This window comes from Mustela nivalis (genome assembly GCF_964662115.1).
Source record: "Mustela nivalis genome assembly, chromosome: 10".
Lineage (NCBI taxonomy): Eukaryota > Metazoa > Chordata > Mammalia > Carnivora > Mustelidae > Mustela > Mustela nivalis.
This window is the reverse complement of record NC_139029.1, coordinates 33,807,620-33,825,727: the sequence shown is the minus strand read 5'-3', so window position 1 is coordinate 33,825,727 and position 18,108 is coordinate 33,807,620. Positions and strand designations below refer to the sequence as shown.

The following is an 18,108-nucleotide window of genomic DNA, read 5'->3' as shown; positions in this document are numbered from 1 at the left end:
AGAGGCAGGCAGAGAGAAAGGAAGGGAAGCAGGCTCCCTGCTGAGCAGAAAGGCCTATGCGGGGCTCAATCCCAAGACCCTGGGATCATGACCTGAGCAGAAAGCAGAGGCTTTAACCCACTGAGCCACTCAGGCGCCCCTGAATTCTAGCTTTTAAAAAATTTTATCAGTAAACAAAAATAATGACCTATTAATTCAATTTATGAAGTTAGAAAAAAAGCAATAGATAAATCTCAGGAGGGAAAGACATAAGGACGATAGGGCAGAAATCAAGAGAGAGAATAATAATAAAACTAAGGACTGGTTCTTTGAAAAAAAATTAATGTACAAAAAAGTACATTGAGGGCGCCTGGGTGGCTCAGTGGGTTAAAGCCTCTGCCTTCAGCTCAGGTTGTGATCCCAGGGTCCTGGGATTGAGCCCTGCATCAGGCTCTCTGCTCAGCAGAGAGCTTGCTTCCCTTCCCCTCTCTCTACCTGCCTCTCTGTCGACCTGTGATCTCTGTCTACCAAATAAATAAATAAAATCTTAAAAAAAAAATAAAGGGGGATATCCCTGAGGCACCTGGGTGGCACAGCTAGTTAAGCAATTCGCCCTTGGTTTTGGCCCAGGTAGTGATCTCAGGGTTATGAGTTCAAGTCCTGCCTTGGGCTCCAAACACCCTCTTGAAGGCTAGTGTCCTTATCTTTTTCTTTTTTGGTTAACTATCAGATCTCATTTTTCTTTTTTTAGTTAACATATATTATTAGCCCCAGGGGTACAGGTTTGTGAATCACCAGGTTTACACACTTCACAGCACTCATCATAGCACATACCCTCCCCAATGTCCATAATCCCACACCCTCTCCCTACCCCGCCTTCCCCCAACAACCCTCAGTTTGTTTTGTGAGATTAAGAATCTCTTATGGTTTGTCTCCCTTCCGGTCCTATCTTATTTCATTTATTCATTTATTCTTTTCCTACCCGCCAAATCCCTCACATTGCATCTCCACTTCTTCATATCAAGGAGCAGATCTCATTTTTCAATGGCTTCAGTTATATTGTATGAAGTTCTCCAACATCACTTTCAAGTAATACATCCCCTACAAGAATTGCAACTTCACTTTGCCATGGATGTGTGCTGGGTTATCCAGTGATTACAGACAAAGAAGTCAATAGAGCAGTGCTAAAGTTAAGCCAGGTGAAATGTGAGTCAAGAATAATTTTTAAGCAGTTTATTAGTGAATAATTTTATGTTATGATACCTTCTGCTTCCTGATATGGGCTGAATCATGTCCTCTCCAAATTTATATACTTAAGTCCTAACTCCCAATACCTTAGAACGTGGCTATTGGGAGACCGATACTGTAAGCTGGTGCTGGAGAATGTGAAAGAAATGTGACTGAGATCTCGAAAAGTGGCAAGGGCAAAAATTCCAAGCTGGTCAACAAGGACTGCTACATCTCCAAGATGTTCTTGTGTGGGGACTTGGCCATCATGGTCCTATAGAACCTGCTCATCACCAGCAAGTAAGTAGGGGTCTCTTCTCCCAACAGAATTCCCTCCTTCATCCTACAAGGACCCAACCTTTATAATAAGAATAGTAAAGTTATTTTTTCTAGTGCCCCCCCCAAAAAAAGAAGAAATTTGGACATACATAGAGAAGAGAATATAAAGGCACAGAAGATAGCCTATAAGCCAAGGAGAAAGGCTTGGAACAAATCCCTCCCTCATGACCTTCAGAAGGAAGCAATCCTGCTGATACCTTGACCTTAGATTTGTAGCTTCCGTAAGTGTGAGAAACAAGTTTCCGTTGTTTAAGTCACCCATTCTGTGGTACTGTTACAGCGGGCCTAGCAAAGTAATACGTATTTAAACTACCTCATAACTGTAGAAACTTAGATCAAGTATGTCAAGAAACTATGGAATTGTATAGCAAGCCACAAGGTCAAGGAAGATGTCAAAGACAAAGTGACAGCTAAACTCATCATAAGTAATTGGTGTTAACCACACAGTGGGCTAAGTGGTGGGTTGTTCCAGATAGAAAGGACCAGAGAAAAAGACGAAATTCCAGCATGCTTCCCTCCATCTACTTTTTTTTTTAAGATTTTATTTATTTATTTGACAGATGGAGGTCACAGGTAGGCAGAGAGACAGGCAGAGAGAGAAGGAAGCAGGCTCCCTGCCGAGCAGAGAGCCCTATGTGGGACTCGATCCCAGGTCTCTGGGATCATGACCTGAGCCGAAGGCAGAGGCTTTAACCCACTGAGCCACCCAGGTGCCCCTAAAAGCAAAATCTTAACTGTTTCCTGTTCTCTCCATCACCAGGCCTTAACCAATTTCAGCATTATTTCATGCCATTCTACCCCCACTCACTTTCAGTTTCTATCACAGAGGACTTTTTTAGGTTTTTCCAACACCTTCTTCCAGTTTCAAGGCTTTCCCCATAACCTACCTAATTTGCATAGAAGACTACTCCCACTCACCTCTTTTAACTAATTAATCCCTATTCATCCTTCATATCTCAGCTGATTAAATCAGCACACTCCTCACTCTGAGCTTTTCATAGCACTTCTTCCACGTGTAATTAAGCAAATTATGCAATTAAAGTCGGTCTGCTCCGTTAAACTATAGGGACCTGTGTGTCTTGGTCTCCTGGGTGCGGCATCATGTCTAACTCACAAGTAAGTACCCAATAAATACTTGAATGAAGAGCAATGGTGCCACTGGAAATCTAAAATTAGTTTTGCGTGACTTAGGTTCAGAAGAATTTTTCAAAAACCCTCCTAAAACTTCAGTGGCCTTTGGCAGACTAGAAAATACCTAAGATAGGACCTTAAGATAGGTGCAGAGTGACAAGTTTTCAGACTCACTCTACCTCCTTCAGCTAGCCTACACACACTGACTTAAGTGTCTGAGAGAACGCTTCTATCCACAGCCACCTTTCCTGATTTTGCAACCTGGGACTCCCGAACTTCTGAATAGTTCAGAAGTTTTGGCTTTTGGCTCTTCCTAGTCCTAAAAGTAGGTGCTGAACAAGGGGGTGAGGTGGGGTGGGAACTGAAGACCCAGCCCCAGAAATGCCAGGAAACCATAGGACTCTTACTACATTGATCTCTCACCTTCAGAAACCTGGGACAACATGTAGCACTGAGAGCTGCCACTAGAAGGCGCTACTCCCTCAAGGTACCTAATTCAAGAAACTAGAAATGGCATTCAGCCACACATCCGTTTCTCCAGAAACAAAAAAGAAAGGAAGTCTGGGCTTGGGGCAGGTGGCATCCAGCGTCGCTCATTCCAGCATTCCTAAAGGAAATAATTTCCATCTCAGGTCTGACCAGACAAGTAAGACAAGCAAATAGTGTGGATGCTCCAATAGCTTTATTAATTCCTTTCTGCACATGGGAGGACCTTGTAGCTGGAGAGCTGGGAAGGAAACCAGGAAGTGGGGATCTCAGTATGGATCATTAAAGGGGTATAAAGGGTGCCCTGCATCTCTCGGGACTTTCTTCCCATCCACCTGGAAAGAGAGACAGGCTCTATTAGCAGGAGCTCGCATTCCAAAGACATAGCATCTTTCCCTGAGTCTTTCTGATCACCACCTGTACAGAGCACTATGCCAGATGGTAGTGCAGGACCTGGGCCTCAGAGAATGCCAGTGTCGACAGCACTCCAGCAAACCATAGCCTCGTATATACCTGCCCCTGAGCCTAAGAGCTTAAGGTCTCAGCTGAAATAAGGAATATTTATTTTCTTATCTGTAACAGGCTTCAACCCAAACTCAATCCCTCTACCAAGGTTAAGAAAGCCTTCTAGGTTCCTCTCATTTATACCATTTACTGAGAACTTGCTATGGTGGCAGGGATCATTTTATAGACAAAAAACTGAGGCTTGTAAAAGTGAAATAACTTGTTCTAAATCACAAGATATCGAGGCAGGACTGGGGCTCACAGGCTATAATGCTTTACCCCGAACCATCCTATTTCCCTAAGCTTAATAAAAAGGAGCCCGCTGTGTCCAGGACAGCAATCCTACCAACAACAGCCCACCTCTCCTCTGACCACCAAAGTTGAGGCCAGACTGGGGCCAGAATTCCTCCCCAAATCTTACATCCCTAACTCTGACAGCTGATATATACTCACTGTGAGCATGGGCACAATGTATCGCCAATTTTTATTCAGGGCATCTAGCTGCTTCATCTCCTCTGGGCTAAACGTAAAGTCAAACACCTGGGGATGGGAAGTGGGGGTCAGGAAAGCCAGTTTTGCGTGCAGAAGTTGATATTCCAGAACAGTGCCTTCTTGCCAGGCAGAATCAGAGCCAGACTGTGCACCGTGGGTTAAAGACAACACAACCCACCACCAAGTACCTGAATGTTCTGGAGGATACGTGAAGGGGTGATGCTCTTGGGAATGCAAATCACTTTCCGCTGCACCTGCCACCTAAGGTGGGGATTGAAGCGCATGAGGAAGAGGAGTCAGTCCTCAAAAGCACTGTCTCCTCACCATGCAGCCTTCTCAAAAATCCTGGAGTCCCTGAGCCGCAGGGGAATAGGGGACATGCCTCAGGTTAGCTTCCCCCCAATTACATGGCAGCCATTAGCAGCTTCATTCAGGACAAGGCCTCAACCCTGGCCTCCCAACCCAGGGACCCTCACCCACCTCCTTTCCCCAACACTGCCCGCACCTGAGCAGGATCTGAGCTGGAGACCGGCCATACTTTTCAGCCAGGGCCAGGACGACTGGCTCCTCAAGTAGGACCGGTTCATCAGGATCACGCCAAGCTCGATCAGAGGAGCCTAGGGGGCTATAAGCAGTCACCTCCAGGCCGCGTGCTTGGCAGTGGGCAATCAGCTCCTTCTGAGCCAAGTATGGGTGACATTCCACCTAAAACAAGAAAAAATCCACCACTACAGGCTGGCCCTGCCCAGCTTGCAGGGTCCCACCCAGTGGTGCACCATCTCTGCCCATCTTGCACTGCTGACTGCCCCACTTTCGCTTGGCCCACTCTTCCCATTCTCCATCTTCCACCGTCCATTTCATTCTCTTACCACACTTCAATGTCTGTCTATATTTTCAGCTTTCTAATACTCTTATATTTGATATAAACCAATACATACTACTTGTTCTTCCTGACATAACCTTACCCTTTATATGTATATTATTCACATTTACTTCCATTTGTGCTTGAATCAAAAAGACTTTTTTTTTTGAAAGATTTTATTTATATAAATTTATTTATTTATTTATTTATTTATTTGAGAGAGAGAGAGCACAAGTAGGCAGAGAGGCAGGCGGGGGTGGGGTGGGGGTTGGTAGCAGGCTCCCAGCTGAACAGAGAGCCCCATGTGGGGCTCGGTCCCACGACCCTGAGATCATGAGCCGAAGGCAGAAGCTTTACCCACTGAGCCACCCAGGCGCCCCAAATCAAAAAGACTTCTTAGCACCCCCCCCTTCTTTAAGATTTTATTTATTAGAGAGACAGAGAGAGAGCACAAGTAGGCAGAGCAGCAGGCAGGAGGAGAGGTGGAAGCAGACTCCCTGCTGAGCAAGGAGCCTGATGCAGGACTTGATGCCAGGACCCTGAGATCATGACCTGAGCTAAAGGCAGCCGCTTAACTCACTGAGCCACCCAGGCGCCCCTAGCCCTTTTCTAATTCCAGTGTAGTTAACTCAGTATCTATCTATCTACTTATCTACCTACCTCCCTTCCTTCCTTTTCAAGATTTTATTTATTTATTTGAGAGAGAGAGAAGCACTCCCTGCTCGAAAGGAACCCGATGCAGGGCTTGATCCCAGGACTTTGGGATCATGACCTGAGCTGAAGGCAGACGCTTAATGGATTGAGCCACCCACCCAGGTGCCCCAATGCCCTACTCTATGTAGAGAAGCAACACTTCTGAAAACTTGTTAACCATCTCCATGAGGAGACCCATCATCTGCTCACTCGTGTTTTTGTTCACACACACACCCCCAAAACCAACAGATCTGCTCTGCTATGCTCACCTGCAGGACAGCTGGGCGCACAGAAGCCACACTGAGCACATCATCGATCTGTCGACTACTGAAGTTGGATAGGCCCAGTGCCCGTACCAGCCCCTTAGCCACCAGTGCCTCCAGAGCCTTCCAGGTCTCCTTGTAGTGGGTAGAATCATAGCGGATAGTCCCATCGGCATTCTTAGGGAAAGGGTTGTCTCCCCGCCTAGGTGAAAGACAGCCCCCCAACGAGTGGGCACAAATGCAAGGCTTCTGCCTTACCTGACCATCCAGTCACTCTGTGTCCTCATACTAAACCCAGAAAGGGCCAAACGCCAAGAATAAGAAACAAGCGTGGTTTTTCGTCCATTCAGGTCATGACCCAGGCATTTACTCTCTATAGAATGCCCATTCCCTCTCCTCTTTTCTCTAGACCCAGACTGTATCTCCTCTCCTCTCCTCTGAGAAGTCTTTCTGAATTCCTTCTTCCTCCTCCTCCTTGCAGGCTCTGGCAACCGTCTTCTAGGACAGCACAGAGCTGACAGTGAGGCTCCTTTCACAGCCTCTGCTAGAGCTGATTCTCCACTGCAACCCCAGGCTAGCTCAGCAGAAGCTAGCATTTTCTGGAATGAACAAAGGGAGCAGCAGGGACCACTCACGTGCCCCTGGGATACCCACCATGGGAGGTTACGCTCCTTTTCTGTAGCTAAACTCCCAACACAGTAACACAGAAGGCTGGGTTCCCGGGGTGAGCTGAGGCGGGATCCCCTCCTGCTCTGCTACTGTGCCTTACAGGTCACTAACACGACTCCCCCAACACCCGACTGCCCGGATGAAGACCCTGGCAAGGCTCACTCAAATGCGTAAGGCCAGTGTATCAGGTACAGGTCCAAATATTCCAGCTGGAGGTCAGCCAGCGTCTTCCGGAGGGCAGGCTCCACATCCTCAGGGTGGTGTTTAGTGTTCCACAGCTTCGAAGTCACAAACAGCTCCTCCCTCGGCACCGCCTGGGGCAGGGCCCACAGTGAGAGGAGCCACAGGCACCCAGTCTCACCCACCCTCACCTCTGTGAGAGAGGACTTAGAAGGAAGATGCTGCCGGATCCCTCCAGCCAGGCGTCCAGCCTTCTCACCCCAGCCCTCTGTAGCCCGTATCCTCACCTTGCCAGGTCCCACATTCTCCTTCAGGGCCTCCCCGATCTCGGTCTCATTGCCATAGATAGCAGCACAGTCAATGTGGCGGTAGCCTACACTCAGGGCGTACGTAACAGCTGCTTTCACCTGCCAGATGAGAGAAGCAGAGATTTCAGCTGTTGTCCTAGGCCAGAAACTGCCCTCCTGAGGGACACTGCTGGGGGAGGGGGAGGGGCAGGAATATACCACTGCAGTCATCAGAAAGTAGGGGTGAGAAGATGAAAGATGATTCTAGTCTAGGGGACCAGAAGCCTCTTCAGAGACTCTAAACCTTTTGTGCCAACCCAATAACCCCCAAGATTTCCTCCTACCCAAGCAATCTAAGTGTGGCCCAGGAAAACTAACATTGTATTCCCAGTTAGATGCCCAGAAGATGGACGGATACATTGACAGGAAACAGAAGTGTAAGTCATAGAGACTGGTTCTCTAGACCTGAGGAGCTGGTTAGAGAAACATGATACACAGGTAAATAATTTGGACACACGGAGACACCCTTATGGAGCCCTGTAGACCAACTGAGCTCTGGGAGTTCAGTGAAGCAGAAGAGCTCTGAGAGAGGGAACAATTTAAGGAAGGCAGAACAGTGAGATAGAAGCTAGGCCCAGAGCCCTCTGTCAGGAGAGAAGAAAGCAGACAGAAGTAGGACAGGTCAGTCAATCTGCTAGAAAACAGACTAGACACCTGGCATCAGAAGCAGCACCAAGGGTGCCAGGGCCTTGCCATTTATGATCCCTGCCTAGGTACAGCTCTTACTATCCAGATGTACTCTCCTCAGCTCTCCCTTCATCCCCTCATGTACTTCCCTTATTCCATACCCCCACCCCCGTCTTGGCTGCCCAGTTCTGATCGCCTCCCTCTGCCCTTTCCTAGCTCCTGGACTTGCCCTGGGCCATGTCAGTGTCTGCCTAGGACATAAAGACCCTGGCTCCAGGGTTCTAGGCTGTGGGAGGAAGGAAAGCAAAGGGAAAAGAGGCAGAACACACCACAAATACCAGCCTAAATCCCAGAGAGAAGAGGTTATATTCTCCCTGCCAGACTCCCTCTCAAACTTAATCCCTAAACTTCTCTAAACTCTGACTCAAATTTCCAAAGAACAAGGAAGCAGCCCTGGGAAGATGCCCCACCCCAGGAGGCAGCGCATCTCTAGTTATGACAACCCTAGGAAAGCAGGTCTCTATTCCCACACTCCCTAAGCTGGAAGAGTCTGTATCAGGGTTTATTAAATTTCAGCTAGCAGCTGCCCTTTTTTTTTTTCCACCTATGAACGATTTTTACATCTTTAAATGGTTACATAAATACATAATCGCTCCATTTTGCCACTTGTCCAAAAAGTTTAAGAAAAAGTTTGCTGGGGCGCCTGGGTGGCTCAGTGGGTTAAGCCGCTGCCTTCAGCTCAGGTCATGATCCCATGGTCCTGGGATCGAGCCCCACATCGGGCTCCCTGCTCAGCGGGGAGCCTGCTTCCTCCTCTCTCTCTCTGCCTGCCTCTCTGCCTGCTTGTCATCTCTGTCTGTCAAATAAATAAATAAAATCTTTAAAAAAAAAAAGAAAAAAAAGAAAAAGTTTGCTAACCCTTGATCTGAGCAGCTGACATAGCTATTCTTCAAACCCCAACACCTGCCATGTGCCTACCTTTGGACTGAGCACTGGGGAGTAGCCCCGCCCTTAAGGAGCCCCATGTGAGAGAGGGAGAAGGATGACAGTACAGAGTATTAAGTACCGTTATTAGGGGGCAGCACAGGGCCAGGCACAGGGAGGTCCCATGTCTGCCACAGCACTCAATGCAGATCCAATCAGGGAAAGGGCTCCTCCCTATTCCCTTGGCCCTTCTGGGCCCCTCAGCCCTTCCTCTAAATCACCTCAGGAAGCCAAGGGCTCACTGCTGGTCTCTTCTTCCCTTGTCTCTTCCCACTGCCCTGCAGGCTTATCTGATACTACATGAAATGGAGTATAGCAATGGGGCAGCTATAGAAAATTCAGTGACCCTCTCCCAAATTCTGCCTTTTCCCTAGCAGAGGTATAAGAAGCCCTCCTCTCCTTCCTCCATCTCTCACCTGGCCAGGATCGCTCTTCCAGGTGCCCAGTCCAATCAGGGGCATCTTCTGCCCAGTATGCAGGAGGACACACGAAGTCGCCATTGCCCCCTGAAACACAGATGGGAAGAGAATGGAGTGGGGTCAGTGTTGCTGCTTGATCCTCACTGGTCAAGACTCCTATAAAACACGGGTGGTAAAGGGAGCAAGAGGGGACAGAACAAACAACACAGTTGTTTGTGAGCAGAGGGCAGCTAAGACAGGGTAGCCCGATCCAACTAAGGCCAGGAGCTCCTGGACAAACATTAACCAGACCACCGGCCTGGGTGCCCTTCCTTCTGCCAGGCTAAAGGCCTGTGTTAGAGACTTCCAATACCAAGAGACCAAGGTGAGTGACTCCCTGAAGTACCCAGCCTTGACTACATAACGTCTCGGGCCGGGGAAAAACTGGCTAAAGCCATTATTAGTCTGAGTGAGACCAGGTGACAGACAGGATTCAGGACAGGTCCCTTCTCTGAGAATGAAATGAACAGTGCCAGGAGGCTATCAGAAACTACAGATGCTCCTAGTCCCTGACAGAGAGGTCTGATTGCCATGCAGCTAGGCCTGAGTGGGCTCTTTAACAGTAAGCAGACCATTTTTTAGATGAAAAACAAAACAAAACAAAACAAAAAACTCAAGAGAGGTGAAGTTAAATTAAAAAAGAGAGAGAGAGAGAAAGATGAAGTTATTTGCCCCCAAATCAACAGCTGAGAAGTGGCAGAACGAAGGATCTAAGGAGGAACCAATGGATAAAGGCAAGAAAAGGGCAGATCAACACAGACAGTCATAATATTTATGTTCTGTGCCTCACGGCACATATCACATCATGCTACAGAAAAGCAAATGACTTCTGTTAGGGCAAGGACAAGGAAATGTTGACATTGGCTTTTAAGAGTAAGTTGGGCTTTCCCAAGAGCCAAGGGGAGAAGGCTTTCCAGGAAAGGGAATTAGACACAGCAGAAAGCAGTAAGTTACAGACACAAGAAAATTTCCAACTGAACAAAACAGGTGGATGACTGGAGCACCCCTCTTTGGAGAGCTCTGAAAATCAGAAGTCTCCAAATGGCCCAAGAATACTCATTCAGTTAGCAAATGACGAATATGACGAATGTTCCCAATGTTCCGAATGTTCCGGGCCTTGTGCTAGGCCTAAGAGACACACATATTCAGGGACGCCTGGGTGGCTCAGTTGGTTAAGCAGCTGCCTTCGGCTCAGGTCATGATCCCAGTGTCCTGGGATCGAGTCCCACATCAGGCTCCTTGCTCCTCAGGGAGCCTGCTTCTCCCTGACTCTGCCTTCCACTCTGTCTGCCTGTGCTCGCTCTCGCTCACTCTCTCTCTGACAAATAAATAAATAAAATCCTTAAAAAAAAAAAAAAAAGAGACACACATATTCAAATAGAGTCCCTGCCATTTTGGAGTTTATGGGCTGGTGTGATGAGGACAGTCGGTTTCAGCACAATATGTAAGACAGGACCACAGACTGTACAAGGGCTACAAGCAAAGAGCAACCCTGCAAGAATGGCTTCCTGGAGGGGCGCCTGGGTGGCTCAGTGGGTTGAGCCGCTGCCTTCGGCTCAGGTCATGATCTCAGGGTCCTGGGATCGAGTCCCACATTGGGCTCTCTGCTCAGCAGGGAGCCTGTTTCCTCCTCTCTCTCTCTGCCTGCCTCTCTGCCTACTTGTGATCTCTCTCTGTCAAATAAATAAATAATAAAATCTTAAAAAAAAAAAAAAAAAGAATGGCTTCCTGGAGATACTATCTGAGCCTTTTTTTTTTTTTAAAAGGTTTTATTTTTAAGTAATCTCTATACCCAATGTGGGGCTCAAACTCACAACCCCACAATCAAGTTTCACACTCGGGATGCCTGGATGGCTGTCAGTTAAAGTGTCCAACTCTTGATTTCAGCTCAGGTCATGATCTCAGGGTTGTGAGATCCGGCTCTGCACTGGGTGTGGGGACTTAAGATTCTCTCTCTCCCTCTGTCCCAAACCCCCAATCTAAAAAAATGAAATAAAATAAAAAAAGGAAAAATTTTTCTCTCTCTCCCTCTCACACCTGCTCCCCCCCCAAAAAAGGTGCATGCTCTACCAACTAAGCCAGCAAGGTGCCCAAGTCAAGCCTTGATGAACAGGAATTATCTAAGCAAAAGAGAAAAGAGAAAGAATGCTCCCCCTAAGAGCCAGTAAGGTAGAAATAACCTTTTCCCTTGATCTCATCAGTACTAGAGATATCACTCCCTTTGGATTGATTTCATTGCCAGCAATAACTTAATAAATATAACCTTTGTTTCCAAGTCCTGAAAATATTATGGCAGAGCAGGAAATAAGATAAGTTGTAAGTATAGCTCACATATCAAAATTGTCATTCCTAATACTTCCGACTCTGGAAGAATTTTATAGCCTAGCATAACCTGGTTATGGAGACCGCCTTTTTCTGCTAGAACAAAAGCAAAAATGTTCAGTCTGAGTAGCAAACCACAGATCACTGAAGGCAATGCTATTTCCAAACTTCCCAGGGACACAAACTTCCCAAGGGATCAGGCAAGCATGTCTGGACTTCACAGGAGGAACTGGCCTGCCAGCTGCCACCAGGGTCTGTGGCTGGTTTCCTGGGCTCGTTCCCCAACAGGGGAACTGTTGGCCTCTCCCAGATTTCCCAGCAAACATTGGAGAACTCTGAAATTACACATGGACTTAAGGCTGAAAGCCTGAACAAAAGCCTGGTCTGAGGCAAAAAGGAAGAAACCTGATGCTTGCTTCTTCCCTTCTTTTGATGGTGAAACTGAAAACCCAAATGGCTGAGGCATGGGGGAGCAGGGCTCATAGAAGGAACACCTAACGAAGAGCTTCAAAGAACAAGAGCTCCAAAGGGGAGAATGGAGGGGCCGCAGGAGAGAGCAAATGTTTTTCTCTGAGACAGAAGTCAGACTCTGCCAGCTCTTGACTGCCTCCTCATCTCCTGCCTCACACATTGGCATTCCAGCCCTCTCCTGCCTTAACAGGCTCTGAAGTTGTAAGGAACTGCCTGGCTTGGCCTCTGGCAGCACTCAGAAACCCTTGTGTTACCTTGGGAGAGGTTTTACCCATGAACAAGAAAACCTGGCTGTGTGTGGGGAGGGGAGGTATAAGGACTCAGGTTTTAGGGGCACCTAGCTGGCTCACTCGGTAGAGCATGCAATTCTTGATCTTGGGGTTGTAAGTTCAAGCTCCACATTCTTTAAAAAAGGAGGGGGTAGAGACGCCTGGGTGGCTCAGTTGGTTAAGCAGCTGCCTTCGGCTCAGGTCATGATCCCGGCGTCCTGGGATCAAGTCCCACATAGGGCTCCTTGCTCCCCAGGGAGCCTGCTTCTCCCTCTGACTCTGCCTTCCACTCTGTCTGCCTGTGCTCGCTCTCACTCTCTCTCTCTCTTATAAATAAATAAAATCTTTAAAAATAAATAAATAAATAAATAAAATAAAAAAGGAGGGGGCTGGGTGGCTAAGTGGGTTAAGCCTTTGCCTTTGGCTCAGATCATGATCTTGGGGTCCTGGGATGGAGCCCCGCATCAGGCTCTCTGCTCAGCGGGGAGCCTGCTTCCCCCTCTCTCTCTGCCTGCCTCTCTGCCTACTTGTGATCTCTCTGTCAAATAAATAAAATCTTTAAAAAAATTAAAAATTAAAAGAAAAAAAAAAGGGGGTACCCAGGTTTTATTATTCCCAAGTCAGCACCTACACCTATGTTCCTTCTTTCTGGGGTTATCTTCCCTTCTAGAGGAGGGCTCTATAGCTCCTGCCTGGATGCAAGAACTCGAAAACACAGGAAAAAGAGGAAGCAGTGTTTACATGAGTGTTCTCTGGCTGCACGGGCCTTTCTTCTACTTCCCATACATGTCGGTGTCCCTCAGAGTTCCGTCCCCAGTCCTCTTCCCACTCCCTAGTTAAGCTCATGTCTTCAGTTACCACATTAAGCACTGATTCTGCCCACCCCAGTTCTGGATATTCAACTCCCTCTGGACATCTCCACCAGTATGTCCTATAGGAATGTAAGACTCAGCATGTCCAAAACTCTACTTGTCAAATACAGCAGCGAAGCACAAAGGGAACAGTTCAAGGCCTGGGGTTGCACTCACCAAAGTCTAAATCAGCACCCTTCCCTCATTTTAAAGAGATGCTGTATCTAAAGCACTTTGCACAATGCCTGACCCATGCTCTTCTGTATACTCTCTTACCAGGGACTCAAGGCCCTGGATAACAACTTGTTAAAGCAAACATGTTCGTGGTGTAATCTGTGGGGTCTTGAAAAGCCATCTAAATAATGTTTTTCGGGGCGCCTGGGTGGCTCAACGGGTTAAGCCTCTGCCTTTGGCTCAGGTCACGATCCCAGAGTCCTGGAATTGAGCCCCGCATGGGGCTCCCTGCTCGGTGGGGAGCCTGCTTCCGCCTCTCTCTCTGCCTGCTTCTCTGCCTACTTGTGATCTCCCTCTGTCAAATAAATAAATAAAATATTTAAAATAAATAAATAAATGATGTTTTTCAGTTCATGTGGCATTTCTGCCAAATAGATAATGGTATTCTCTATCAGATTATGGTTTTGACAGGTGATGGGTAGGATCATATATCCTTATCTGTACTCCTAAGAAACTAGCATGGAAAACCACTTTAAATATGTAACTGTGGCCAAGATTTAGTCTATTTGGCTGAGTTAAAAATCCTGTTAATATTGGTAAATAATTTTTAAAAAGGTATAGTCTTCTCTGGACTGTATCGTCAAACCTAAGACTTCCGGAACACTTCAGGTACTTCTTGATGTATTTGAAAAGAATTTTAAAATACCTATTTCTTTAGTCTTTCTCCAGCCCATCCATATCAACTTCCACTGACCGATACTGCTCTGAACCACCCATTTCTCTGCTTCCAGTGTGGCCACTCTCCCCACAATCCATTCACTAACTGACCATGTGACCCCAAGGCTCAAACTCTTCCAACAGTCCTTGCCAACCTTCAGGATAAAGTCTACATTCCTTAGTAATACCTGTCTTAACCTGGCTCCCAGCTTCCTCATTTTTCCCCCTCTTCACTGCGAACTCCAGATTTCAGACTTTGCAGAACCAGCCACCACTTACTTGAGTCCTGGAGCACTTTGCTTCCCAAAGTCCCAGCCTGGCCTGGCTAGGGGCAGCTCACCCTTCAGCCGACACTTGCTGCTCCCATGTACCCATAGCTGTGCCCATAGGTGCCGTTGTTGGTTTATACTGCTTTCCCTCACAAACCAGGGTACTCCTTCAGGTCAGAGCGTATCATCTTTTTGAGCCCCTCACTCCTGGAGTGCCTGCCCCATAGATACACACAGAAACTCACTCGTGAGCCCACCCCCCCACACACACACAAACACACTAAACACACACACAATGGCAAAGCGGAGAGAGCGTGACAGCTTAGGTGGGGGGTACATTTGAAGAAGTCCTGCCTTCATCACCTTCTTTCTTTCCTTCTTGGGTAACCTAGAAAGAATCATCTCCAGAAAATATCAAAGCACTTTACCATTTTCAGAAAAACAAAACAAAAACCAGTTGCTTCACACAGGATGATACTGGGATTGCTCCTGTACAAATAAGAAAACTGAGATCTTGGGGAAGGTAACAGGCTTGATCAGAAACATCGAGACTCTTTTAGAGGGTCTTGCAGCCTGAGTATAGGTAAGCTGAAGGGAAGAGTTAGTTAATAGTAACTCCATCTGATGACAGTTCAGATTCCACCCGGTCTCCCTGTAACAGAGGTCTGAGGCAACAGAAAAACATGCCCTAACTTCCCCAAACCCAAGGCAGGTGCCTAAGTAAGCTAAGTCAACCCACTTCGGCCATTTCCATAAGTATTTCTGCAATCCCACAGAAAGGCCAGAGTTCCTGCAAAAATCATGGTGGTAAGCAAACAAAAAGAAGGGGCCAACTAAAACTTGCGGGGCGCTTTAAAAACTTTATTTTACTTAATCCTCACTACAGTTCCGACGTAGAAACTCACTTCATCGGTCTGAAAACTGAGACCCAGAGAAACTGAGGAATTTTCCAAGATCACACAGAGTTCACATCCGAAACCAGCGACTTCCTCCAGCGACCCCGCTCTCTGGTCTATTCCGGGGCAGGGAAGAGGAGTTGGGGGCTGCAGCAGGAGAAACTCACCTCGGCTGGAGCACAGAGCGTGAACAAGGCAGTGTGATCTCTGCTCCGTTCTGCGTCCTGCCAACAATCCAAGAGGTCTCAGCTTCCGGAACCGGTGGGCTGCAAGGAAAGTTGGCCTAATGGCAAAGGCAGGGACCCGGCTTGAGCCTGGCGGTGGAGAGGAAGCTCCACCCGGTGGAGGGGAGAGGGCCGGGCTTTCAGCATCACGCGCAGCGGTGGACCCCACCCCTGCCCCCCTTGAAGAGCGGGAGGGCGGAAGCCAGAGCTGCGAGCCTGCACCATCTCCTCCTCCCGCTGCTACTGGTCGGATTGGCTGTTTAGACACACTTCACTGCGCAGGTTTGGAGGACTCGGCGCCGGGTGAAGCATCAGCCGCCCGCCACGTGGGGAGCTTCTGCGGCTGGGGAGGCCGTACCTCTGCTGGCCCACAGTGCACCGCGCGCCGTGGCAACGTCGCTCTAGGCTGCTGGGGATCCTTCCGCCCGCGGCGGGGGAGGCTCCGGGGTGACAAGCTGCAGGTGCAGCGGGTGTCTCCTCTGTTTGCGGATTCGCGGAACCAGCTTGCTCTCCTCTCCCGCAGAGTCGGGTTGGCCGGGTTTCCAGCGTATACCTGAACTGGCCCCGTTATTTAGTCAAGCGAGCAGGCTGGGAGAGTAGCCGCAGCGTAAAAGTTGTACCAAGGAAGACCTCGGGCCCCTGGGCTCCAAAAGGCAGGAAGGTCGTGGTCCCTGTGTCTGGACTGTGGATCCTGGCCGCGCATTAATGTGTCAGTACTGTGCTAGACTTTATAAACATGTTTTTATTGAATCTTCACAACAACCCTGTAAAAGCAATGTATTTTTTGTAAGCCTTTTAATTGAAGTATAGTAGAGCATAAATAGAGAAAAATGCGCAAATATTAAACGTACAGCTCTGCGTTTTTGTGGGTTTTTTCCCCCCCCAATGTAACTGTTAACCAGGTGAAGATAACAGACGTTACCAGCACACTGGAAGCCGCCTGTGAGGGAGATATTCATGTTGAATTTTACAGGTTAGATAGACTCAGCCAGGTAAAACAGCTTGCCCAAAGTCACACAGCTATTAAGTTACAGATTTTATGTTTGAAATACCCCGTGCTGTTTGGACTGAGAGGTGTCTTGCATTTTATGTGTTTTATGTGTTTTCCACTTTGAGTAGCTCTTGACTTTCACTCCCCACACTTAATTTTCCCTGCCCTTCTATTCTTCCCCATCTTTTATTGCCCCCTGGATTATTCCCCCACTGTTGCCTCAATACAGGTGATGTCCTGATAGACCAAATGTCCAAATTTTGACGCCATCTGTCTTCATAAAGACTTAGATTCCAGCTTATGTGATCAGAATTTGATATCCCTCAAACTGATCTTAGCCTAGCAAAGAGTTGCCTTCAAGAGACACATGCCAGGGGCGCCTGGGTGGCTCTGCCTTCGCTCGGGTCATGATCTCAGAGTCCTGGGATTGAGCCCCACATCAGGCTCTGCTCAGCAAGGGCGCCTGCTTCTCCCTCTCTCTCTCTGCTGCTCTGCCTACTTGTGATCTCTGTCTGTCAAATAAATAAATAAAATCTTTAAAAAAAAAAAAAAAGGAGAGAGAACATGCCATATATCCCATCCCTCCCACCTTTCTGCAGGGTCTGATAGACTCCCTATCTTTTTCTGCTGTCTGAATTCTTTTTTTTTTTTTTTTTTAAGATTTTATTCACTTGACAGAGAGAGATCACAAGTAGGCAGAGAGAGAGAGGAGGAAGCAGGCTCCCTGCTGAGGGCTGAGCAGAGAGCCCGATGCGGGACTCAATCCCAGGACTCTGAGATCATGACCTGAGCCGAAGGCAGCGGCTTAACCCACTGAGCCACCCAGGCGCCCTGCTGTCTGAATTCTTAAGAGTCTGAAGTGCGACTACTAAGGTCTTCTCCTTCCCCGGCATTGGGGCTTTTGCTCTTAGTTTTGGTGCCAGGGAATGTTTCATACAAAGCACAAAGCTATCCCTCCAAGAGTTTTCAAAGCGGCAGTCCTCAGATTGTAAAACAGATCCGCTCAGGCACACACCACCCCTTTTACAACCACCCTCCCATTTTACAAAAGACAAGCCTCTCAGCCAACTTCTAAAGGGTCTTGACCCATGTGAAAACAAGGAGGTGAAGAACAGCCTGAGAGGTAGGAGGAGACCACATGAATGTGTTGTCTCAAATTCCAAGGGAAAGGAGTAGTTAGGTAGGCAGGATAGTAGGAATGTGTTGTTTTGGCTGTCCAGTGTCCATTCCTCCCTCTTTTGGAGAATTTCCTCCTCCTCAGTGGATCCAGTTCAACAGTCATTAATTCAGGTACCTGTCCTCCCCAGCCAACATGTATGTGAATGACCCAAGATATGCTAACTGGTTATTCCTTTCTTGAGTTTGAATTATTAATATAGTCATCAAAAGACTAAAATCAGCAGAATTTCATGCTTTTCATCATGAAATGCATTTCACTAGCACCTTGCCAAAGCTGTCAGGCAATCTGAGCTAATAGGACTTCCCAAAGCCACCTGCATCCCCCCCATTCCCTGCCATACCTTCCCTTTGGTCTTGCAAGTTCTCCTATAGCCTTCCCAAAAAGCTGTTTTTCCCTTTGGTTAGAGCCAGTTTTTGTTGCTTACAATCAAAGTAGCTTAACAAATGTAAATGAGTAAAAATAGTATCAGTCGGGCAGCACCAGTGGCTCAGTCCTTAAGCTTC

The 18,108-nt window shown here is 47.7% G+C and overlaps 1 protein-coding gene across 1 annotated transcript; it reads right to left on the bottom strand.

Annotated features, from left to right (window-relative positions):
• Positions 1-3,336: 3,336 nt before the first annotated feature.
• AKR1A1 (aldo-keto reductase family 1 member A1) lies at positions 3,337-15,674 on the bottom strand. Its single transcript, XM_082687332.1, has 9 exons — positions 15,378-15,674; positions 9,200-9,289; positions 7,113-7,232; positions 6,808-6,959; positions 5,983-6,178; positions 4,664-4,863; positions 4,347-4,419; positions 4,120-4,206; positions 3,337-3,497 (listed from the first exon to the last, which is right to left on the bottom strand). Exons 2-9 carry the CDS (start codon positions 9,281-9,283, stop codon positions 3,432-3,434), a joined length of 978 nt encoding a protein of 325 aa, XP_082543458.1. The 5' UTR covers positions 9,284-9,289; positions 15,378-15,674; the 3' UTR covers positions 3,337-3,431.
• Positions 15,675-18,108: the final 2,434 nt, after the last annotated feature.